At 42.1% G+C, this 25,530-nt stretch overlaps 1 protein-coding gene across 9 annotated transcripts in view; it reads left to right on the top strand.

Annotated features, from left to right (window-relative positions):
• The window catches only part of rptor (regulatory associated protein of MTOR, complex 1), a 182,220-nt gene that overhangs the window by 128,173 nt on the left and 28,517 nt on the right, over positions 1-25,530 (top strand). For all 9 annotated transcript variants that reach the window (XR_005075259.1, XR_005075265.1, XM_037099484.1 and 6 more), the window contains 8 exons: positions 2,779-2,919; positions 4,939-5,059; positions 5,889-6,029; positions 9,554-9,709; positions 15,749-15,867; positions 20,572-20,675; positions 21,905-22,082; positions 22,211-22,321. Coding sequence is in view for 7 of the 9 variants with exons in the window: in XM_037099484.1 (XP_036955379.1) it covers positions 2,779-2,919; positions 4,939-5,059; positions 5,889-6,029; positions 9,554-9,709; positions 15,749-15,867; positions 20,572-20,675; positions 21,905-22,082; positions 22,211-22,321 (1,071 nt within the window). In the remaining 2 variants the exon portion in view is untranslated. The remainder of the gene's footprint in view (positions 1-2,778; positions 2,920-4,938; positions 5,060-5,888; positions 6,030-9,553; positions 9,710-15,748; positions 15,868-20,571; positions 20,676-21,904; positions 22,083-22,210; positions 22,322-25,530) is intronic.

The raw sequence follows: 25,530 nt of genomic DNA on the forward strand, positions 1-25,530 counted from the left end.
ACAAGTTTCATTAATCATTTTAAGATCAATTCAGACTGATTTATAGACGTTCTTTCTTTTAACCATATTGAATGATATTGTCAAATGCTGGTTTAACTGCAACTACTAGCTGGAGATTCTTTAAGTCATTAGTTTTATATTTTAAGCATTATTCAGTTATTACTGCACATCTGCTACAAGGATTTAGTTTCCTCTTGTTGATTAAATCATCAGGTTGGCAGCAGATTGACATAATGTCTGAAACAGTTGTGCTTCTGAGACATCTGTTCTCAGCACAATTTCTAAGACACACACAAACACACACACACACACATACATATATATACACATATATATATACATACACACATATATACATATATATTTAGAGAGAGAGAGAAAGAGAGAGACTTTGTTGACAAATGTAGGTTCTGACCAGAAACAGCAGGACACACAACCAGACCACAAACACACTCTGGAAAACAGGATTATTGTCTAAGAATCCTCTGGTATACACACATGTTCTGCAGGACTAACTTCTTTAAACAGACTAATTCAGAGCAGACCCACACAGACTTTAAACAGTTTGGACCCACTGTGTTAAATCAAGATAGAAACCATCTGACTGGGTCGTGTGCGGACCACAGGGACAGCGAGGCAGAGTTTGCCCTGAAGTTCACCCAGACACTTGGTGCCCTCACTTACACACACACACACACACACACACACACACACACACCACATGTATTTGCATGTATTTGCACACACTTGCACACACAGGGAACATCTGTTTTTCAGCAGCAACTTCCACCTTCCCATGGACAGACAGCTGCTTTGGCCCCAGAGTTGAAACTGAGGCCCGAAGGCACAGCTGTGTGTGTGTGTGTGTGTGTGTGTGTGTGTGTGTGTGTGTGTGTGTGTGTGTGTGTGTGTGTGTGTGTGTGTGTGTGTGTGTGTGTGTGTGTGTGTGTGTGTGTGTGTGTGCGCCCACACACACCCAAATATACTTTTCAGCATTACTTCCAGGTCGTTCATTTATTTTACACTAGGAATTTTAAGATTGCCTGTGTTATTTAGAACCACCGGAGACTTTGACTGACTGCAACAATCTAACACAGTCAGTTATCATCAGTTTCCCACTGTGTCAGATTGAGACGCCTCAAAATGTGTGTGTGCGCGCGCCCTATTTGAACTGAGACAGAAACTGAAGGTAAGAGCAGAGATCAGTGACTAAGCAGGGTTAGTTTAGACTTTGATTTGGTTTAATGAAAGATATTTGGGGATACAGCTGAGATGACAGTGATGTGTAGTAGCATGTCATTATAGTACAAGTACACACATGCGCTCACACTCACACACTTCGAATTGCTTTACATTACTCCTGAAATAATGTTCAATAAGACTACGTTCTCAGTATAGTAATACTGGCTAGCACAGCAGTGAGATGTGTAGGAGTTGGCCACAGTACCATAAGCAGCCCTTACGGATCCCATGAATGGTAAATGGACTGTATTTTCTAGCCTTGGCGACCACTCAAAGAGATTTACATCTTAAGTCAGCATTCGCCCATTCATTCATGGTGCCGCCTGTTCATCTGGAGCATTACCCGTTCATGCGTACTCACACACCGATCAAAGAACTACCAGGAGCAGTGTCTCTCTTTGGATGCATGTATGTAGAGTGTTTGGTACCTCGCCCAGGAAACTCTGACATGTACGCTGCGGGGGCGGCAGATTGAACCATGGACCCTCCGACTGGTACATGACTGCTCTGCCTCCTGAACCCCTGCTGCCCCTCAGACACAAACAAATCCAGCATGCAACAAATACAGTGCTGTGTTTTTCTTAGACTAACCCCTGAAGTTTGGGGGGTTTGCAGGTTTCAGCCACAAGCAGCTGCTGAGATCTTTTGGTTGGATTTTCCATTATTGCATACAGTGGGCTCTGTGGCATGTTTTGTTCCGCACCATAATTTTCACTTTTATGACGTAGAACAAAATGTGAAAATTTTACGTGTAAAGTACAAGCGTGAATACTCAAATTACCCACAAGTTTGTATTGAGTTGTGCTATGATATAATGCAATGCTATACAAAACACCCTTGCTAACTTTGACTTAAAAAATCCAGTAGATTTAAGTCAACACAGCTTGGTGTAAATGACAGCATAGACTTGAAAGGCAGTAACAGATTGTTCAGTTGTTAATGGTATTCTGAGTCTCATGTTGTAGTGAATAAATGAATGTAAGCAAAGGTGGCAGATGAAGATGTTCCCTTATGACAGCCTTATGTTTTAACTTTTAAGACTTTCTTTTTTTCTCTCCCAGTTTTAGGAAGAAAATTACAATATGTTCACCTAAGATTTTTCAGCTGATCATTTTAATTGGAGCAAAGCAAACCAAATCAAAGAAACATCTGTGTGCCGGAGCATCACTAAAACCGCATCACGAGATTAAAAAATAGCTGCAGTGATTCATCCTGAAGAAAATTGGTTTCTGTCTCCACAACAAACACTCTACCCAAATATCCATTCAAGTGCTGTGATTTGGTTCAGTGTAAGATCAATCCCTCACGGAGAATGCCTTCTGTGCGTTGGTGAGAGTTTGGATTAAACATCCAATGAAGCAGTCAGAGATGGTAATGAGTTATAGTGACCGAAAGCAGCTCATAGGAGCACACAGTCCTGATGATTTCCAGTGCATTTCATAGTGATACATTAAGAGAACATTAAACCATGATTACCTCTGCAGTTTTAACCAAGAGGAAAGTGAGTTGATGGTGTTGCTGTTTGTGTATCTGCAGGTGAGGTGTGCAGCTGTTTTCGCTCTCGGGACATTTGTGGGGAACTCTGCTGAGAGGACGGACCACTCCACCACCATCGACCACAACGTGGCCATGATGTTGGCCCAGCTCATCAATGATGGCAGCCCTGTGGTCCGCAAGGTCAGTCTAAAGCAATTATACATGAAATACATTAAGGTTATCAGATATTATCAATATTCACTGCTCAAAATAATGAAGGGAACACTTAATCGTCACACTGTAAAACCAAGTTAGTCAAACCTCAGGGATATCAATCCGTCCATTTAGAAAGCACAAGTGCTTGTGAATCAATTCCACCTGCTTTGGTGCAAATCAGAGTGACAACAAGTGTTATGGAGTGGCAAAAGCAAGACAACCCCTTAAAAGGGAATAGTTTTGCATGTAGTGGCCACAGACAGTTGCTCTCTCCTTATACTTCCTGACTGAGTCTTCTCTAGTTCTGTGTTCTGCTGGTGTCCTTGTCACCACTGATAGCATGATGGTCGCAAGATGGTTTGCTCTGTCAACTCAAGAAGAGATACCAGGAGGCTCATTACACGAGCGGAGCTAGACAGGGCCGTAGAGGCCATCAACCCAGCAGCAGGACCAGTATCTGCTCCTTTGCGCGTGGAGGAACAGGAGGAGCACTGCCAGAGTACTATATTATAATGACCGCCAGCAGGCTACTGGTGTGCATGATTCTAGCCAAACTGTCAGAAACAGACTCTATGAGGGTGACATGTGGGCTCAACTTCCTCTAGTGGGACCTGTGCTCAAAGCCCAGCACCATGTAACTTGTTGGCACTGGCATTCCCCAGAATTGGCAGGTCCACCACTGGCGCCTCGTTCTCATCAGAGATGAGAGCAGGTTCACACTGAGCCATGTGACAGACATGAAAGAGTCTTGAGACATCATGGTAAACATTATTCTGCTTGAAACATCATACAGCATGAGTGGTTTGGCTGAGGGTCAGTGATGGTCTGGGCAGGCATATCTGTTTTCAACTGGAATAATTTGTACATCAAGATCTGATGTGTGATTTATTCCTCCCTTCATTTTTTGGAGCAGTGTATGTACGTGATTGTAAGACCAACAATGCAATTCTATATGTACAGAAAGTTCAATCTGTGGTTAGAAATATATGAAAACAACATAAAGGAGTGCTGTTTCCACACTAGGGCTATCACTAACGGTTGTTTAATTATCATTATTCTGCCGATTATTAATTTCTTAATCAGTTAAAATGTCAAAAATGTGTGAAAAATTCTCATCACAATTTCCCAGAACCCAAAGTGACATCTTCAAATTTCGTCCTTTGTCTTAAGTTTAAAGATGCTTCATTTATAAATGACAAATTCTCACATTTAAGAAGCTGGAGCCAGGAAATGTTTGACATGTCGTTTGAAAAATGATTTATTGATGATCAAAATAGCTGGCAATTAATTATCTGTAGGCTAATCACCTAATGAAATTAATCGCTGCAGCTCTGCTCCACACTGCAGTCCAGCTCAGACTACTGCTGGTGTGATTGAGATTTTACGATGCAGTGGAAAGACTTTCAGTTGTATTCACCAGCACAGTCTATAAAAGTTAATGAAAAGATTATTATGCACTTCATCCTATCATAGCTATTCCAAGTTTTGATCACCTTTCTTATACATGTGACTCCGAAATGAAATATCTCTTCATTGCTTTAATAAAGAAATTCCACAAGTGGAAGGTACCTAGCTTGGTTAAACATTCATGTGCTTGCACACCTGATATCTCTGTTATACAGTAGAACACAGAACTCATCATTTAACGATCTGTGTCAGAAGGAGATAGGAGACAGAATCGGGCCTGGAGGTACAGTAACTGAGACGAATGAGAATAATACAGTTATATGGGCGAGTCAGACTACTGCCACCAATTCAAAGTTTTAGTAGGGATCTGTTGAAGGAACATAACTTGATATTTTTTCACTCCTAAAGTGAATGTTATATCGAGTGGTTCTCTGGGACAAAACAATGCTAAGGGCAATTTGGTGCAAAGATAAAGAGAGAACTGAAGGGGTAATTAACAAGGTTTGGTTCACAGATTTATCCCTCAGTTGTCACCATTATTCCTTGAATGCTTAAATCAATGGAACTGAATGTGCATCACGTTTCTGCATTTTACAGGAGCTGGTCGTAGCACTGAGTCACCTGGTGGTCCAGTATGAGAGCAACTTTTGTACAGTTGCCCTCCAGTTTATAGAGGAAGAGAAGAACTACACAGTGCCGTCACCAGCCAACACTGCAGGTACTGTAGACCAGTGGCCGTCTGAGCTTTTATGCATAGGGCACACCAAGGGCCAGCCAAAATCTCAAGGCACACCTGTATTTATATTTGTGCAAAAACATCTCTAGCATTGACCACGCTGCACATGTTTGTTTTAATCTGCTAATGCCAAATAAAATCTGGTAAACAACTATATTACTGATGAAAGTTTTACTAACATAGTGATCACATGTGAAACTTTGCAAAGTTACATAAAAGCACCCAAGACACACATTTAAACATTTGAAGCAGATAGGTTACATAATTTAAAATGAGGTTAACTGTTCGGCACAAGAAAGCGATTCCTTTCCCCCTTGTTATCTTCATCACGCTGGCTGTCAGTCAGGGCCTTTGATGTGTCACAGTCCTCCCACTAACAGACAGTTTCGTGAACAGAAATACTGGGGTTCCCTTGAAGGTTTTTAAGGGTCTTAATAAGACATAGAGGGTTGCCAGTGTATTGGGAAAATTGCATCCACAAAGTACAGATACATCCTTGTGTGTTTCCAAAATGAAGTTATGATAGATAGTAGAATCCATCTGTTTTTTTCCCAGTTGTCTTTACCTTGGTGTTTTTGTGATTTAGTGCATCATATATAGAAACTAACAATCAGGCTAAAATGAATCACTGAATCACCCGTTAGTAGTTATCTGTGTTTATCTTGAGAGTCAAAGAAATCTGTCAGAAAGAAAACTAAAATTTAACATTTCTTTTTCTGTTTTAAGTAAGTTAAAAATATGCAGGTATATAAAAGAATGCATCCACGGGTCCAGAATTGTGATGCATGTCCTCCATGTGTTTATTGTCCAGAGCCCGGTAACCTGACTCCAGTGAGGGACAGCCCTGCCATCCCACGCCTGCGATCAGTCAACTCCTACACCAACATCCGAGCTGCCACGACTGCCCGCAACCTGAACAAAAGCCTGCAGAACCTCAACCTCAATGAAGAGGGTAGGAGGGAGAAAGAGTGCTAAGAAATGAGGCGAGAAAAGGAAATGAGGCAGATGAAAGGGAGATAAATAAGCCGAAGCAGAAATTTAGAGGAAACTGTAGGAGGATTGAATGAAGACAAAGAAGAAGACTGAGTCAGCTGAATGAAAGGCATAAATCCGAGGGGAGCCGTTAGCACATTTAATTTGCTTTTTTTACCTTCTTATCAGCTGATGTCCTCAGCTGGGGATATAATATTATCCCCCAAAAAGTCTGTCCTCGGGGGGTTAGTTTTTGCCAAAAGTATATGAAGTATGCAGGTGGGGTGGAAATGCAGCTTTACCCCTCCTTTCTATCATGCCACTCCTGACTCTATGATTATAAGTAAGAGACATCACAACCAGCAATGAGTTAATGTGTAGATATGTGCATTATCAATCCTCATCATCCTTCTCATCCCTGTTTTAAAGGTGTTTGTTGTTGATGGATGCAAGAACACACATGGGCTATTTTTTATGAACTGCACGGTTCAGTTCTGTAGTAAGTGTTGTCAAGGTTTTGGTCTCTCAAAATGAAGGTCTTTGTCAGTGGCCCATTGCCAAAAACTTGACTTCAATATGCGTTGTTCATCTGCATAAAGTTAAACTGGCAATGTTGGAGGGCACGACTCATTAAAGGGGGTCAAGCAGCAGTGCCCATAAAAAAGGGATTTAAGTAGTTAAACTTGTCAGCTTTGCTTAAATTAAGGTTTCGGTCAATTGCCTCAAACTCCAAAAGCCTTTTTAATAGGCTAATGTCTCCTGAGAATTTTTCAATTACTAATTTGAGCAGTTTCATTATAGGGTTCAAATTGTCCTGGCTCTGATTTGAGCATGGGTGAATTACAGTTCTCTGTTCAGATTCTTTATCACTGACTTTATGAAGCAGTACTTCCCAACATTCCTCTAATAACCCAACGTTGGCTTCTGCTTTGTCCAGCGCCTATTGTTGATATTGGTTACAGGGTGCAGGCTCAGTGATGGACTCGGTGGGGACGGGAGCTGTCCTTGGTGCTGAACTGCTGACACATGTTTAGAAAGTTATAGCAGGGGCAGGCTTTAGACTGTGGGACGCACTCCTGACTCTCAGACATGAGCAGGAAACATCCCGTCCACATGGATACAGGTAGATAACACACTGAGCTGTTATGCTGTATCATGTGGTTTTCCCTGTAGATCCATCATACCTCCAAAACAATGAGCATTTACTGCAGATCTTTTGAAGTTGTGTAGGCGCATTTTAAGATAACAGGAAAACACAAAGTTATTAATTGACAAGGTTTATTTATCTGTTTTGTTTTCTCTCCATTTAATCTTTTGTTTTAACTAAATCCACTGTGAAAATCAGTGAAGGAAAAATGTAGCAAGTTTTAATCTATGACGAAGTCCACCGACAATTTCTCAGATTTTTGGACTGCTGGTTTGGTACAGTCCTTAATACTGCAATCACACAAACAAAGGCAGAGTAGATGGAGATGATCCGTGGGAAGAGGCCGGCATGGGATAGTGATGGGAACAGTTCTTTTTACTGTACTGAATCTCTAGAATCCATTCAGTAAAATGACTTGTTCAAAAGATTTGTTCACCGAATCATTCAGTGCTCTCCAACTCCCTGAACTGATAAACAGCCAAACGATCCGTCATTCAGTTCATGATTCAGCCCTGAGGTCCACGTTCACTTACTGAGGGACGGTGTGTTCATGGACTATAGTACACAGTCATTCGCGGGAGACGCAGCACTGCTTTGAGTGGTATGCACGCACTAAAATTATTACGCGGTGAAAGTGTCCTCTGTGCACAAGAAAAGTCACTTAACATGTTGCTACACGGATGTTAGCAACACAGGGCTAATTTTAGCAGTACGGTTACTGAACGTGAATCAGCTCCTCTGCCCTGAGTGAGTGAGTGAGTGACTTTCAGCACAGTGCATGAACGAGAATCACGTCCTCAGTGACAGTTCTCTGTGTGCAGTAGGTTTGCGAATCATGAACGAATCACAGCACGAAACTGAATCACATCCTCACAGTTCTCCGAGTGAGTGGCGGCAGTTCCACTCCCGGCTGCCATGCTCGCGGCTGAGCTCAACTGAACTGAGAAGGGAAGGAATCAGTTCATGAAGTGATTCCGTTCACTTCGTTCACTCAAAAGATTTGTTCGTTTGAACGACACATTCGCGACCGACACAACACTAGCATGGGTTTGATCGTATCTGTCCAGGCACAGGCTTTTTTTTTTTTTTTTTTAAGGGCGCAGTGCGGACACCTGGGCACCTGTTGAATTCATACTCAAAACAAAGGGGTGGCTGTGGCTCCAGGGAAGAGCTGGTTCAATTCCCCTAGACTGCATGTCAAAGTGTCCTTGGGCAAGATACTGAAACCTGAACTGCTCCTGCTGTGCTGGTTGGCTACTTGCGTGGGGGCTGCCACCATAAGTGTATTAATGTACGTATGAATAACTGTAAGTCACTTTGGACAAAAAGGTCTGCTAAATGCCCTGTAAATGTAAATGTAAAACAAATAGCGGGGAACATATCAGAGTAACTGCTAACTGCTTGTAACTGTAACTGTTGTTAGCTATTTAGCCCAGTTAGCTGTGCAGCTAGCAGGCAAAAAGGTAATCTCAGAGCTCTGAGAATGGGTTGTTGTTTACACCAGTAGCAGCTTTGGACTGAAACAGATTGAGGTTAACTATTGGCATGCTAACTTCCGAAGATATTTCTGGAACGAAAAATCTCATAATGTCACACCTGATAATGAATTAAAGATTTGCAGTAACAGAGTATTTTTCCTAAAATAGATGCATAATTATGACAGTTAATCCTAACATGGCAAAAATAATCCTGTATTTATTTAAGCTTTACTGCTCCTGACCTCTTGTTTGTGTCACTGCTGTGTGGCTCAGACAGCTAAAGCTAACTCTGTCTACCACTGCCAGACTGAGTAATGCATAAGCCCTAAGCAGAGCTAAATCACTGGCACTTGGTGTCAGCAGTAGGTTACATGCTTCACCATTTCTAATTCACATTCTCGGTGCTTATTCTAATATGCGGCGATGTTTATCATCAATAAGCATGGAGCCGAGCGTATTTACATTCTCAACAAATCTCCATTTCCACATTTCAGCTGGAGGACGCGTGGCGTTAGGGTTTGAATGAGTCAGAGTAATGTCTGGTGATAAGGAGAGCTACTGCAGAGGATGACTGAGCCTGACAGCTGGAATGAAGTTATGAGCAAGTTGGCGTAGACTCTTTGAGTATGAGGGCTGCTTACACTGTTTACACACATCACACCTTATTACACTTTCATTTGGCTTTTTTGCTTTGTTTTTTGTCTTTTTCAACAATAATAACCGTGATAAACTTCATTTTTATTGCATTTTTTACAACAGCTTAAGTGCTTCTTAACAAAATGGGAGCCTCGTTTACTTCTTCAACATCTATGATGCTCATGAAATTTTTGTTAGTTGGATTTAAAGCTCTTGTTTGTATGTGTATGTTCCTTCATCCAGGTGGGCCAGCCGCTTTCTCTCCTGGTAACCTGAGCACCAGCAGCAGCGCCAGCAGCACCCTGGGGAGCCCAGACAACGACGAGTACATCCTCTCTTTCGAGACCATCGACAAAATGCGACGGGTGTCCTCCTATTCCTCCCTCAACTCCCTCATAGGTAACAGTTTGTCAGTGGCGCAGTAGGCCCCGGCCATGTGTTTCATTCCTGTATACACTTTTTCATTGTGCATCATTTTCTAAATGGGCAACTGATGGGAACTATAAAACGATGAGAACAGCTATATGATGTCTGCTAGTCTGGAGGAGCTCTGTGAAGTCTTGTGTTGTGTTATCTCAGCCTGGGCTTGGAGACTGCACATTCTTAACAGACAGTCTGAGTTAAAAACTGGGGGCATTAGCTACATAAGTACATGGTCATTTACCAGGGAGGGAGCGTCTAACAAAAGACACTGTTTGGGAAGCATTACGTTGCATTATAAGAATTGTAGGATCCAGTGTTTTGGTTGGTGTTTGGAATCGTAGAGGTTTGTTTCTGCATTGTTAAAAAAACACCATTGCTGATCTATCTGACAGAACTCCAGACCAGCTAATGTTCAAACTTTTTATGTTGCATTTAGTCATGTTTGCAGACTTCCTCACTCTCTGACATGTCATTTGATGTTTCCCTGTATGTTATAGCGCTAGTCGTACTGTTACCTTAAAATAAGATAACTAGGGCTGTCAGTATAACATGATTGATTTTGATTAATTAATCGAGAAAATATCATTTAGATTAATCTCGCCCTGTGACGCCTCCTGACCAGCAGCTTTGTAAACATGATAGAAGCAAATGACTCAAGTCCGACTCCAGCCAGAGTTTCTCACTGTTAACATTCTTTCTCAAGCCTTTCTCATGGTCTAACTAAAACAGAAATGTAACTCTCTCTAGTTCAGAGACACAGCTGTGAGTCAGTGTGTTTAAAGGGGCTCACCACCCCCAGGAACACAGACACACCAGCTCACATGATTAAACTATTGTAGGTTAGGTTCTGTTTAGGTCTGTGTAGAGCCTACGTGCAACCATAAATCAGCCTTTATTATAACACCAGAAGCCAAGAGGCAAGCTTTGTGGAATACATTAAAGTCCAAGATTCTACTGTGGTCCATTCCATTTTAGCTGAATGCACCTTCAAGTAAAATATCACCATAAATAGTGTTGTTTTTGGAATTGTAAGGATCTTGTTTTTAGTTTTATTGGAATTATTTTATTTATTTTTTTTGTATGGTTTAACATTATCATGATATTAATTGTGAACACTATTTCCTGTCCTTGAACAGTAAGCTCAGTGCACACAGAGACTGGTGCCCTGTTGGATCATTACAGAAGGCTCCAGACAGTAGACGGGATAGTGTTGCATGGTTCAGCACACAGATCAAAATCTCCCCATTCTGAGCTTTTGAGAAAAAGAGTGGCAAATAAATGACCAGGAAAGCAAGATCCCAGGCCACCTCCAGAGAGGGAAAAACCCCTCAGACGAGGGACATGACAGAGAGGAGAGCTCCCACTCTAAGAATAGAATAAGTGTTAAAAAAAAGGTTTGCAGATGTGTAAAGGACAGCAGAGTGGGATCTGTGAGTCACCTGAGGCCAGTAAAGTGCTTTTAATGGTTCACGAACAACTGGAACCAGCTCGCTTACCCCTGCTCTCAGTTGATTGGCGGGCTGCACCATGCGTCCTGACAGCAAGTTTGTGGGCGAGCAGGAAAACCATTAACCCCCCCACACCACCCCTGAGGAGAGGGAAAGTCAAACTAGGGATTCCCCCTCTCTCTCTCTCCGTCTCTCTCACACTCACTCTCTCTCATTGTTTCATTGTTCCAATTCACATTACAAACCTTGCTGCAGTCTCGGAGCCACCCTGTCACGTCCCAGTATGCGATTTCTGCACGGCATGAGCGGAAAATTAGTCAAAATGGAAAAATCGAAAAGGAAAGAGTAAATTGTGCTCTTGAGAACAGTGAATTTGACTTGGCAGGAAAGGAGGTTCAGGTACTTTAATGAAATTTCCTTTTTCAGCGTGTTTTGTTTGATTTGTTCTTTAAATGAATGCCAGCTTATTTTAAGTGCACCAGACTCAGTCGAGCTCAGCTCGGCTTCATATTGGTCCTTTGAGGAAACAGCTCAATTTCTTCTGCTCTTAGATTCAATTTAAACACAATGTGCTGTGTAAATCTGGATACAGTCATGCACACACCTCACATGAGCATTTTTTCAGTCTTACAAACAAAGTAGACTAAGAATATTTTAACACATAAGGTGAGGCGGTGGGATTTATCAACTAATCCAAACTCAGTCGAACCCAAACGTGCTGGTGTAGTCAGATTTCCGTTTCAGGGTTTAGGTACCACCGGACACTAAAGCTTGGAAATGAACGGTGCTCTCATTACCCTTTTATCTGACAAATTTAGCATTTAATGTAGGGTTAAGCCTTTTTCAAGCTGCTTGTGGGCCCTTAATTCTGGTGTGAGGCACATAGGTTAAAAGACATATTGGCCCCTCGCCCACTAAGCTTTGCCCCCGCCACAGATGAAAAGAGTTCCAGCCTCCCAGCATGCCTGTTTATAACTCCCACCTCGCTGCCTACTGCATGTTTAAACAGGCTGGGCAGATGAATGGATGTCGGGAGGTAATATTCAGCAGCGTAAAGGAAAAGCTGAAACACACAATTGAGTGCAGATGAATTTGATGTTCTGTTGGTATTTATGTTTCTGTTGTCACTTAGATTCAGTTATCTGACTCAGCTGAGACTTCACTTCTTTTTTTTTTCACTTGACTAATTTGCATCCATCTTTTGTTTTGTTCAAAGCTGTTTTCATAAGACCCGTGGGGTTTTGTTTTTCATCTCGCCTGAAAAATGCATTAACTCAACGTTCTCCTTTTGGTATAAAGCAGCTTTATCACATCTATGTTTTAACACTGCAGACACACAAAAGAGAGGTACAGTGGTCTGTTTTAAACAGTGTAGCACTTCAGAACAAAGTGAAACCACGAAATGCTAAATGCAGCAGCTGCTGGACACTGGCCTGCAGGAAACAAGCAAGATAGCAGCGCTGTGTGGGAGTCGGGGCAGAGTTCCAGTAGTGATTTATTGATTTACATTTTTAAAATCTATTCTTTTCTCTTTTTGTCGTTGCCCTCTTACTATAATATGTAGAAATCCTACTATCTCATTGTTAAAGCCACCCCAGCATCTCTCTGAGGCTGAAATGGAAAATAAAATAAAACCATAAGATGAATACATTTTTCATTTCTGATCTCTAGAAACTGTGATGAAATACATGTAAAATTGTAAAGTGAAGCAATTAGTGTGGTGGTGTACTGTCATGCTTGCATGCATGCATAACATGTATGATGTTTCCATGTTCCCCTACAAGCGTGTAACATGCACATGTGTCTCTCCTCGGGAACTAATGTGAACGCTGCTCTTTCTTCTGACACTTGTTGCACACATTTTTTAAATGTGTGCTTTTTTATGTAGGTCAGCCAAATAAAAACAAACAAAGGAGCTGCACCTGCTGTGATAAGGTGGCCATCTTTTCTGTTGTGGGCATTTGTATAGAAACCAGTATTGGAGTAAATAGTGGACAGCTTAAAACTTTGACCTGATGATGGGGCTACATTAACAGTTAAAGGATGATCAAAATCTTTTGTATTCATCCTGTGAGGTGTTGGGACCAAATTCTTTGCCAAATCATCTTCTTGATTTTGAGATATTTCGCAATATATGTTTTTGACCAACAAATGGTGAGAGATGAAAGCCTTCCGGATGACCGGAGCCAGAGTACTTGATCGTCTCTTCATGCCCTTTGGAACATGAGGACGCATGCTCCATCGATCCTCCCCTGTTTTTAGTAGAATCTCTGCCTTGTACCAAGTTGAGTCGACCAAAGTATCCCAAAATATCAACCTCATTGCAGAGTTGGATCAGAGGTCAGGGATTTCATCTTCAGGCAATCATGAATGTCTGCCATCAGTGTGATCAGGATGGAAGCTCTACATAAATGCAGTCATTAAATGACTGAATTGCTGAGCCTAACATTTCCTGTTTCTGCATTGACATTTATATTTTGTCATATCAAGGGCTTTAGCTTCCCTTCCACCTGTGTCAGTGTGTTTGAGGCGCTCTCCTATTTAAAGAGCTTCAAACATATGATTTGGTGCTGCTTACGCTGCTCCCATCTCCCTGTGAAATATATTCTAAATGCGCCTGGAGTTTCTTCGCTGCTTCCAAATGTTCTGTTGCATTTTTTATGCCTCAGTCATTTACAGCTCCAAAAATCACTATGCAGCGTTAAAGTATTTTATGTCATCTGCCAGAATTGAGCAGACCGTTAAGTAGTGACGCAGTGGTTCATTTAGCCAATAATTAACATCTTTACTACTGTAGATCCATTGCAGTCCACACGAGTCTCCAAATGACAAGTGTCAAGTCAGGACAAGTCACTGGTGCAGCGTTCAGGCGCTGAGTAATGTCAGCCGTCACCTTCTCTCATGAGGACTATGTCGAGGCGGTGCAGTGGTAATTTGTGTGCACCCGTAATGTAGTGCAGCGGTTAAATGGGAGAGGAACCATATTTCACATTTATCAACTGGCTGTTTACTGCAGCAGGTACTGTAGCACACTGGCTATTCGTCGCCAATCATATCCTGGCCCTCAGGCTACACCGTAATCACCTCTTCAGCTCCCTCACCCACTTTCTCTTCCCAAGTCACACTTGCCCTCTCTGTCTTTTCATCTCTCCCTCCTGTTCATTCGTCTCTCGGTTTCCTGTTTTTTTTCCCCCAACCCTGTCTTCTTTTCTCATCCTACTGGCCCATCTCTGCCATATCTCACAGCACACTTAAATAGCTTATCCTTCCCTCTTCCCTTTTTCTTTGCCCTTTTACTCCTTCTCGTCCTTCTCGCTCTTTACTTTTTCCAGATTCCTTCCTCATTACATATTGTGTCCTTCAGTCTCCCCCAGCTGCAGCCATTCATCCTCTTCCTCTCTTTTCATGTATCATCCCTTCCTTGGTCTCCTAACTTTAAAGTGTGTGACCATTGAACCATCTTGGAACTCTCTGGAGATGGAACTAAGCTATGAGAGGGTCCAGACTTCAAACAGTCCCACTTTTCCACAGCACTTTTCCTCAGGAATATGGCCTGTGTGCCTCATGGAAGAGTGAGGAAAGGGACAGGGGTCAACCGCCTGCATGGCTTTAAAGATCTGAGGAGGAGAAGGAAAAATGGGAAGGACTGGGAAAAGTGTGGGCAAAATAAGAAACGGCAACAGTTGGAGGCTATTACTGCTCAGCATCCCTGTTGCTAAAACCGAATGAGAAGAGAGAGACAACAGATAGAACAGACAAAGCAGAAAATGCAGAGCAGAAGGGATTAAGGCTCAGTGCATTGAGACAATGTGCTGGAGCACATAAAAGCGAAGAGTATAAAGAAAAAGGGAGAGTGTATGTAAAATAATGGGGATGCATGAATGGCAGGTTGACGCCTAAAACAAACTGATGTTAGGAGGAAACTCTCAAGAAAATGACAGCAGAGGAATGGAGTCGATGGCAAACAAGCAGGCGGGGTAGAGGCTCCATTCCAACTCTCTACTTTTGTCTTGGGTGTCTGCTCGCACCTCTGTTCACTCTCTGTCCGAATGCTCCACTTGAGTGCCTGTGTCTTTAAGGCACCTCTCTGAAAGAAAAAAAAAAGCCAAGTCTTCTCTGATTGGTCAGCTCTCGCAGGCCTGAGTGGACAAGACTCACTGTGTTTTCACATTAGCTCTGCCACTGGTGTGCTGGGGACATTGTTGAGGGTGGGTACTGTATAGTTGTGACATCACAGTGTGTGTGTGTGTGTGTGTGTGTGTGTTGATTAATGATGTACATTACCTGACACTGGAGGTCATTCTCCCTCTGCCACCTCAACACATCCACCAACTGCTGCAGAGGGAAATGACCGGGTAGCGTGGCGCTAATGAGATGGATTGTGTGTTACCACTTAGCTGGTTAACCCTGCTGTGTTAATGAACTCGGATGAGGAGTGATGAGAGTTAGACCAGAGTGAGACGTATGTGCCCAAATGTGTTGCGTGTGTATTCATCAGCCGTCTGTGAGCATGATGAAAGTGTACTTTCTGAAACTGAGTTGTGTTTGCTTTATGCGTCTTCTGCAGGTGTGTCCTTCAACAGTGTTTACACTCAGATCTGGAGGGTGCTGCTACATCTCGCTGCTGACCCTTTCCCTGAAGTGTCAGATCTGGCCATGAAGGTCCTCAACAGCATTGCATATAAGGTATGTATTGGACCTTGGACCTTTCAGGAGATGCCATGTTCAAAGTTTCAGGGAGGAGCTCAGGAATTATTAATAATTGTTTATCAGGGTGTGCTCTATTGTGATTTATTTTCAAGTAATTTAGAGACAAGTATTTTTGTGTCAAATAATTTCCTTTTTGCCTATGTATCTGTAGATCAGTTCTGCTTCACCACATGGTTATGCGGTAAAAAAAGAAAAAAAAGAACTAGTTGGAACACACACCCCACCCTCCCACTGGCATTTTCTTCCTCCAAAAGGCCATTACTTTTGTGCAAATGCAATTAAGGGCCAATGACTCCCCCCAGGCTTGGCAGAGCAGAGCGGTGCAAAGAGGCTGCCGTAACTTAAGGAGCAATAATAACCACTGTAGTCCACCTCTCATCCCAACCCGAGGCAAAATGTCTTGTGTTTGTCCTAGCACCAACACCCAATTGTCCCCTCAGTTACCTTCAGAAGAGCTGCATCTCTGCCATGAGACTCCCTACAAGGCTGCAATAAAAAACAACAGGATTTGATTTACAATATAATGTGATAGACTTATCTTCTAGCAGCTAATGCGCTGCACTGTCTGTGTGGTTGTAGGCTTAGTTATTGTGTACCTGCTGACCTGAAGTGAACTGAGCAAAGTGTGGTGTCACATTTAGAACTATTACCAGTCTGACAGCCACACCAAGGGAACAAATTGAAAAGGGCATAATTCAATCCCAACATCTGTCCCGGACCTTCTGCATCATCTTTCGGGGTCTGTTAACAGTCAGAGCTGTCGATTTCAGGCTTTAGACACGACTTGAGTTAGACTTGGTTGATAAGATTGCAGACTTGAACTTTCACTGCCTCAATACATGACTTGAAACTTCAAGCAAAATCATTAATTTCTCAAGTTGTGACCTGGTGAAACCCATCAACAATACTAGAGATGAAGTCACGATGGGATAACACCAGTTGTGAAGCTTGTCAAATCGTTCACGTTCCGAACCATGACTAATTAGTATTCATTGCTGCAGTATTATATGAGTACTCAGTACTCATGGTTAGGCCACACCTATATTCAAACTTGGCCTTCATTTAGATCTGAACTGAACTGAGCACCTGTGAACTTTCATGACAGCATCTTGCTCAGTTGTGATGCCATGGCACCAGCAAAAATCTGTTCACAGGCAAACGTATAAACTCAAAACCATAATAAAGGACGTTTTGCTTGCAGTTTTAAGGAGTTTCAGTATTTCCATGGCACTGAGTCACACCACTTTTTCCATCAATTATGCATGATGGCCCCACTCCACATGCGCTCCATGCTGTTTTGCCAAAAAGAGGTGTTTTTGAAATGGTCGCACCTGTAGAAGGGTTTCTATGGGATCGGTGCTTAAGATAGTTAACCCTTCCATGGCCACACAGCTCCAGTGTTTATTTAGTAAGCCTTTCCATTCAAATAAGCATGGCCTTAGCAGACTAAAAGCCTATTGTAATATAATAGATAAATATTCAAATGCTCTATCAATAATGATTAGCATTCATAGACCCAAAACACTTACAAATGACATGAAATAGAGATTTGTGACTTGGCTTTGACTTTTTTTCATGAAACTGTGAAACTTGACTTAAGCTTAAGTTTGAATTTAGAAATCTGATCTGATTTTATACCTGACTCAGACCTCTCTCAGTTGACTTGACACTTGGACTTGTCTCGATTGGCTTAAGACTTGACTGGAATTAGTTTAAATAAAATTCAGACTTGAATTGTGCTGATTTTGATTCAGTTGACTTCTATTTACATCGACTAAGTTTCGACTTGACTTGAAATGATCTCTATGAACGGGATAACTTGATTTTGAACATGTCTCAATTTGACAGGACAGCAACAAAGGATGTAAGCTCTAACTATGCTGCCTGTACACCCAAAAAGGAATCACGAGGAACAGTTTGACATTTATAGAATTGAACAACAATCCAAACACCTTTTAAATACCTTATTTTCTAAAGGTAATGAGCTGTCTTAGAGGGAGCCCACATTCATTTTTGTCTTCCACAGAGCCCATCAGAGACAGCTTAATCAGATAACTTTCAACCCAATTGTTAACATTAGCCTAACTGTGAATCCAGCTCTTTTAATTAGGATTTTAAATGTCAAATGTTATTGATTTGTAACAAAGTGAACATGGGCAGCAGCTAATTAAAATGTATCTGCTTCTCAGAGGAAGAAAGCATTAAATGTGTTTCATAGCTCCCTCATGTTGCATGATGCTGGGGTGGAAGCATCGCCTGTATAAATTGTTGACGGATCTCTCTGGTCTGAAAAATACGGACATTGTCGAAGTGCCTTAAATCTGCTTTCTTTGTAATGACCAGATGGCGGCGACTGCTGATTTAAAAGTTTTAGTCAGATTGTTCATAAGCTTTGAGAATCTGACCCCACATTTCGCTTGTTGTATTACCTCAGTTTCCTAATGAGTTTTTGCATGTAATCACTAGTTTCAGGTCCTCTTCAAAACAGCATGATGTTTTGTAAATGATGGTTCCATTTGGGGTAAAATACGCAATAAAGCAGAGTATGCTTCAGTGTGTGGTGTGGCTGCATTGCAATGATAAGTTGCTACCACAACATGTTCATGGATTCTATGTCCTCCCCAGCTCCACCCTCTCCTCCAAATATTGTTACTTCTGGCTCCAACAAACCAAATTGGCCATAATCCTCAAAAACTCAATGAGCGATGCAACTGTGGCTTTACACTTTGGTTGAAGTCACTGTTGTTGTTTTTTAATCCTGTGATTCTATTCACAGTTTGATTACACTTTATAATTGAATGTAAAAAATTCTTCAGTGTTTGAATGGACTTTGGGAAGGCTCTACATCCCACTCGCAGAGCCATGCATAGTTGTGTGGCCTGTGTACAACTTGTTTGCTCACTTGACTCATTTTTCAGCCAATTAATGACAGAGGAAGAGAAGGGAAGCGGTTTGAAACGGGGAGAGCAAGCTGTTTCCCAGCATGGAGCTAGAGCCGTTGGCCCCCCCATTTCCTGCTAATGGTTAAGTTTGTACATGTCATTTTGTGGAGAGCTTGTCAGCAGATAAGGCGAGCGACCTCCTGCGTTTGGCGTGATGTTTGTTTACCACATGTTGATGATCAGCAAATACTGATGAATAATCCATGAATACGTTGTGTAATTAAGTCACCAATGAGCTTGCACATTTCACATTGATACATGCATCTGGTAAAAGGTACCTAGTATGTTATCTTGCTTTAAAGGGGAATTCTCAGGGAGTATTACTTACATTACTTTAAAACCTTTTGTGGCTCCAGAGAAGTTGCATGTAATCTGATATATTCCTTCCAGTGATATTACTCAGTGGCTAAATTGCATTATGGCTAATGTAGGCACCAGGTTTGCGTGCAATACACTGTTTTCACATATGCAGTACTACTGCATATGTGAAAATAGGAGCATAAAGCCTTTTGTGGCCACAAAAGGCTTTATGAGGCCACAAAAGGCTTTATGTTCCTGATTTCACATTATGCAGTAGTACTCCCCAAGACCTGTACACACACATTAATGTGTAAAAAATTGGCGGAGTAACCCTCTAAGGGTAAAAAATATATGGCTGTTGGTGACTCACAAAACTTGGACACAATACAGGGTTGTATATGCGTGCACTCTGACTGTTAAGTGCAGGACAGGCTTGATCTACTCATCCATCCTGTTGCTATTTATTTATAGTTTGAAAGATCCTTTTGTTTGAGCTTCAACTTGTGTACAGCCACACTTTGCCGCAACCTCTTCCAAACACTCCAGAAAGGATTAATGCAGCAGTGTTGAGCTCAGTTCTGCTGTTATATATGTCTCGCTCCTCTGCCGTGCACTGCTGCCTTCACATACACAAGCTGCCACCCATTGATCTTAATAAACAGTCGAAAATGTCAAAAATCAGCATTTCTTTAAGCCTTTTAGCTGATTTTTGTTTTCTGTGTCCTCCTCGTCATATATATCCTGCTGTGCTTGAGTGGAAGAGGTGCTTGGATTAGTGACCGGGCCATTTCCATAATAACCCTTTCAGCTGGTTTTACTGCTCCTGTGTTTCATTTTCAATTGCCTCTTAATGAAGCGCTAACAGCTAACCCTGGTAACTGATGTCTTTTCCCCGTCACAACTGCAGTAGATTGTATGTGTGTAAACTTTGCATTTAAAACTTTTTCTCCCAGCCTTTTAGACACACACTGAAAAATACTTGCCGCAATTTTGTAATTAGCATAGAAATCAGATCAAAGGCAAGGCTGGGTAGTAAAATGTGTTTGCCTGCGTTAACTAGATTTATGCTGCAGAGATTTTTCTCTCCACCTGGCTTGAGTAAACAACAACTCTGCTATTCATCAGTGATGTTTTGCCTCTATTGTCTTTATTAAGTTTACTCCTCCCTCGTGAGCAGCCATTACGCGACTCACAATGAAGAGGTTATATTACCTGCTCCGCATAATGAGATAAAGTTCTGCAAATTTAGGCAAACTTTTGGGATGCGTTTCCAGGTTTTAGGTTGTGTCTTCTAATCTTGATCTCTTCTCACGTGTGTGTCTGGAACATCCCAATCCGTGGCTCTCTCCTCTCTCCTTTTACCTCTAATTTCACATTACCAGCGTGACTGCTTGATTAAGCAAACTGAAATTTAATCCCCAGTTTCTTCTGTTGCCAGGCAACGATGAACGCTCGGCCTCAGAGGATCCTGGACTCTGGATCTCTCACCCAGTCAGCCCCAGCCAGCCCCACCAGCAAGGGCACGCACATCCACCAGGCTGGGTGAGGGAAGCTCTCAAACATGAACATCCAGATAAAGAAAACCCCTTACAGCAGAGCCCTAAACATATGTTGCATGCATACAGTGCACTCAGCCTTCTTTGCACCAAGATAGAGACACATTGTTATTTTATGAGCCAGGCAGTGGCAGGAATGGTCAGTTTAAGGTCATTCACTTCTTACAAAAAAACTTAATTGTTCGCAGAATAAACCTCTTTATACTAGATAATCAAATTTTCAAGAAAGCTTTGACAAATTTTGCTATGTAGCTCAAGGCTGGCAGAAAAATGAGAGGCCAGACACAGTGAGAATACATTACATTTTTCATGAACTTTTTTCTATAATGTGGGTTTTTGCCTGAACAAGAACAAATGATAAACAAGAAATAAGAGACCGATAAGAAATCACAGTAAGAAAAATAATCACGTAATTATCTCACTATCAACCGCGACTCTGAAATATCAGTTGGTGTGCTGTGTATGCATGGGCATGCAAGAAATATCCTGGCCACATGACTGCAGTTCACAATATTATCCAGACAAACATCATCAAACTGTGGTATGAAAACATACAGAAATATCTTTACCTGATCGTATATATTTGATTCATCACAGATACAGCATACATCTTTTATGAGTGAACATCTTTCATTCTGAAAAACAAACCATTCAGCGTGCAAATTTTGATAGTGGTCCTGCAGGTGGGCACCTTATGTCCATCATCACACATCCTATTTAACTTAATCTCTGTGGGGATACAGTGGATAAGCTTGATCTCTGGTCACTGAGACAAGTTTAGGGGGTTTGGAATGACTGGAAAAATCTGTGTTCTTTCCAAACCCCCAGTGCTGTGGATTGGTGAATCAGCTGCACTGTCCGTGGTGCTGAAGTAGCAGATGGAATTTCAACTGCAGTTTTTCTCTCAGTTCTTCAATCATGGTCCTTGCGACCCCCCTGTCCTGCACGTGTTAGATGTTTCCATGCCTCAACACACCTGACTCACATGAATGGGTAGTTATCAGGCTTCATCAGAACTTGATGACCAGTTGATCATTTGATTCCAGTGTGTTGGGGCAGGGGAACATCTAAAACATGCAAGGAAGAGGGCCACTAGGAACAGGTGAATTGAAGACCACAGCTGTAGAGACTAAGTTAATGAAAAGACAAAGCTGATAATGTCCAAGTTGTGCCACTTTGCCTCCTGCCCTCATCATAATTTCTCTGTTCCTTCAGTGGCTCTCCTCCCATGCCGAGCACCAGCAGCTCCAGTCTGACCAACGAGGTACCCAAGCCCCCCGCCAGAGAGCAGACGTCCACACGGCCACCTTACACCCCTACACTGGGAGGACAGGCACCCCACTCCCACCAGTTCCCCCGCACTCGCAAGATGTTTGACAAGGGACCTGAGCAGGTAGAGGAAACACCCTGCTGCATGAGTCTTTGGTTTTAAGTCACTGTGTGGGTAAAACAAATAGGTATCACCAGATGTAACTTTTTTTTTTTCTGTCTCGTCTCACTTTGAAATTTTTGTGTATCCAGGCAGGTGAGGATGGTGATGAGCCGGGTGGTCACAGGAACTACATCTGTCCCGCCCTTCAAACAGGCCTTTGTGATTGGAGTGCCAAGTATTTTGCTCAGCCTGTCATGAAGGTAATGTCACCGTCTTGCTGCTGTTCTCCATCCATTCTCTCTACTGTCTTAAAGCATTTTCACATCATAGGCGTGTCATGTAAACACCATGCAAAGGTTAAACTGTAATAATAGTGAAAACTTGTGAGACTGGCATCACATGTATGTTCCAGTATGCACATTAGCACGTTTATTATCACATTAGATTTATACCAAGTGCACAGGGACTGGTAGAAAAACAGCTCCAGCTTGCTGAACTCCAACAGGGCCACCAGAGTTGCTCTGCACCACTGTCCTCACTGACGGGTAGAGAGACGTGAAATTTATTCGCTTCATCTCAACTGAATGTCCTTTAAAAATAACTGTTTGAAAAAAGCGTGGATGTTCTGAACACTCACTGAAAAAATGCCCCAGTGTGTAAATGCCTTCAGGCGTCAACTCTGCCCTGCCAGCGAGTGAGATGACAGTCCCTTATATGTTTATTATGGTTTTTTTGGGGAGGGTTGTATTCAGTTATAGCCAAGAAGGTTGTGCTTAAGCTTAAAGCAGCATGTCCAAGTTATTTCATTGATGAAATGCAAGTAAAACATTAGTGAATTAAAGAGAGAAAGGGTAATTCTATCTTTTTACCATCAATCATTTAAAAACAATTTGAAATTATAATTTTATTATTCCTCCGCCAAACAAAATAGTGCTTGGAAAAGCAGCTTAAAGTGGTTGCTAAGCAACAAGGAAGTAGTGATATGACAGGTACTTTCCGATTTCACATGAATATTTATGTGAAGCGGTGTCATAGGTGCACTTCTGTCATACATTTTGCAATTCATGGCTTCAGGAGCGAGGGAGCCGTCTGAGGACATGAACTCTGTGTTATAGATTCTATTTTGTAATACTCCTATGGAAAACAGCCGGGTTAGGGACCAATCACAATTTGAGAGCAAGTACCTGCTGCTTGTCCACGATTGCTTCGCTGAATAATTGAGCTCTCTGAGCTCCGTAACTTCACATCCTCCTGCATGAAATTTAAGATTAAAAGAAGTGCTTTTTACCGTGCACAGTGGCTGCTGCTGAATTTTGTTATATTAAATCAAGATTCTGTCCCTTCAAATACTCTAAACAGTCCATCCTGCAGAAAGGAAGAGGTAAGACAAATTGTGTCCACACATTTTGTGAAACATTTGGTTAAACAAAAGGGATGGAATTGTTTTTGAAAAAAAGAGTCAGGTTAATGGTCAAATGGAGAAGAGAGTGCTAATAAGTTGGAACAAAACAAGTATCAGAAATGTATGTGTGCGTGAGTGAAGAAATGTCTCATACAGAGAAAAGTAGATTTTAGTCAAATAAAATATTTATAACACAAAGACATTTGGGGAAAAGAAAGGGGAGTGATAAGATGGAGAGAGTGCACAGAAATGAAACCGAAGAAATGATGAAAATAAAATATTCGGAGAGAAGAGAAGACACTGGGGGGCAGAAGAGATGTGGAAGGAGAGTATGGGAGAAAGAGAGACAAGGGAAGGCAAAGCAAATCTGAATGAATACTGTGGCAGCAGGATGATCAAGATGAAAAGAAGACAGAGCCAGAAGTCACAACAAAGGTGATGAAAAGCACAGAGATGATTGGAGGGGATGACTGAAGAGTGAGTGAAAGAGCAGCCTGGAGAAGAGTGGAGGGCACTTTGCTGTAGCACAAAACAGAGCGCTGTGTTGGCAAGAATTTGAGTGCTGCCATAAAACTCAACTCCATTACAAAGCTGTGTGTGCACGCGTGTGTGTGTGCATGTTTCAGAGAGGCGTCGCCACAGTTTATTGTTTTAGGAGTGTGTGAGGAACAAGGGCATTGAAGACTCGCCCCACATGGGAGCAAGAGAAGGCTTTAAAAAGATAAGAGGTCCTCAGCTCAGTTAATATTTGGTGTGGAAGAAGTAGAATGGCCCACACAGAGCCCTGAAGCCCCTTTAAACATGAATACTACTAACAGCAGCTGTGTTCATACTGTATATGTTGTGGAAAGCATTCTTGGAAGGATGGATGCTGTTGAAGCTGCACATTAACACCTGGTATAGTTTAGGAAGGAGATTAACCGTGATGGTGGCGTAATGTTGGGATGGCAGTCAAGTGTACTGGGGATTATCACGTACATCCTCATTCTCTCTCTCTAGTTCTCACTCTCACTCTCTCACTCTCACTCTCACTCTCTCTCACACACACACACACACACACACACACACACCATTTTTACCTCAGGGTCTTATTATACATTACATTAGCAGCTGACACAGGACCACAACCCTGGGAACCACAGTATCAGCTGGCTCTTACCTTGGCACACTCACACACATGCATGCAAGCACACCCACAAAAGCACACACACACACACACACACACACACACACACACACACACACACACACACACACACACACACACACACACACACACACGGACTCTGACAGGTCAGCCTCAGTCTGACTGTTAAATCTGCCTCCTCTCAGGCTCAGTCAGGCTCCATAAAGCCCCAGAGACACTGTATATGATATACAGATAAAACTTGGCTGCGCACTCACAGAAACATATTGTATGCATCATATTTGTTCACAGGCTCCACTCAGAGGTGTTGTGATGAGCGCTGTGCTTCCCTTAAAGCAACATGCACAGAGTGGAGTCATTACAGGAATACTGATTATACACAGTAGTAGTGTAGTCACATGCTGCTGCTGGTGTGTGTGTGTGTGTGCGTGTGTGTGTGTGCGTGCGTGTGTGTGTATCAGGCTGTTTAGCATTCAGGAGGCCTTGCTGTCAAAATGTGCTTAATAAGCACACACACTGGCACCCAGTATTTCAAAACTCACACTATTACAGTTTCTCTCTGTTGTTGTCTCTGTTTTATTTATTTATTTATCAGATACACATAATCATGGTAATACATAAGAGAAAAAGACTTGTGACAATAAAGGGAGTCTGTTCTCTTGAAGCTGACACAAATCTACGGGGGCCATTTTGTTACATGAGACTTAATAAAGCTAAACTTTTCACACTGTTCCTCCGCTCAATAGATGTGATCAGATTTGATTGCATAAAGTGGCACCTTGAGGAACCGCTTGAACTTCACTGAACATTATAGCTGGTAAAGTAATCCCGGCCTGTAATGTGATGAGAGAAGTGGAAACTTTAATAAGGTTCAGTCTGAGAACATATCGTGACCTCACAACCACAGCCTAAGCCTTAAA

This window comes from Acanthopagrus latus, chromosome 1, assembly GCF_904848185.1.
Source record: "Acanthopagrus latus isolate v.2019 chromosome 1, fAcaLat1.1, whole genome shotgun sequence".
In the NCBI taxonomy this organism is placed as follows: domain Eukaryota; kingdom Metazoa; phylum Chordata; class Actinopteri; order Spariformes; family Sparidae; genus Acanthopagrus; species Acanthopagrus latus.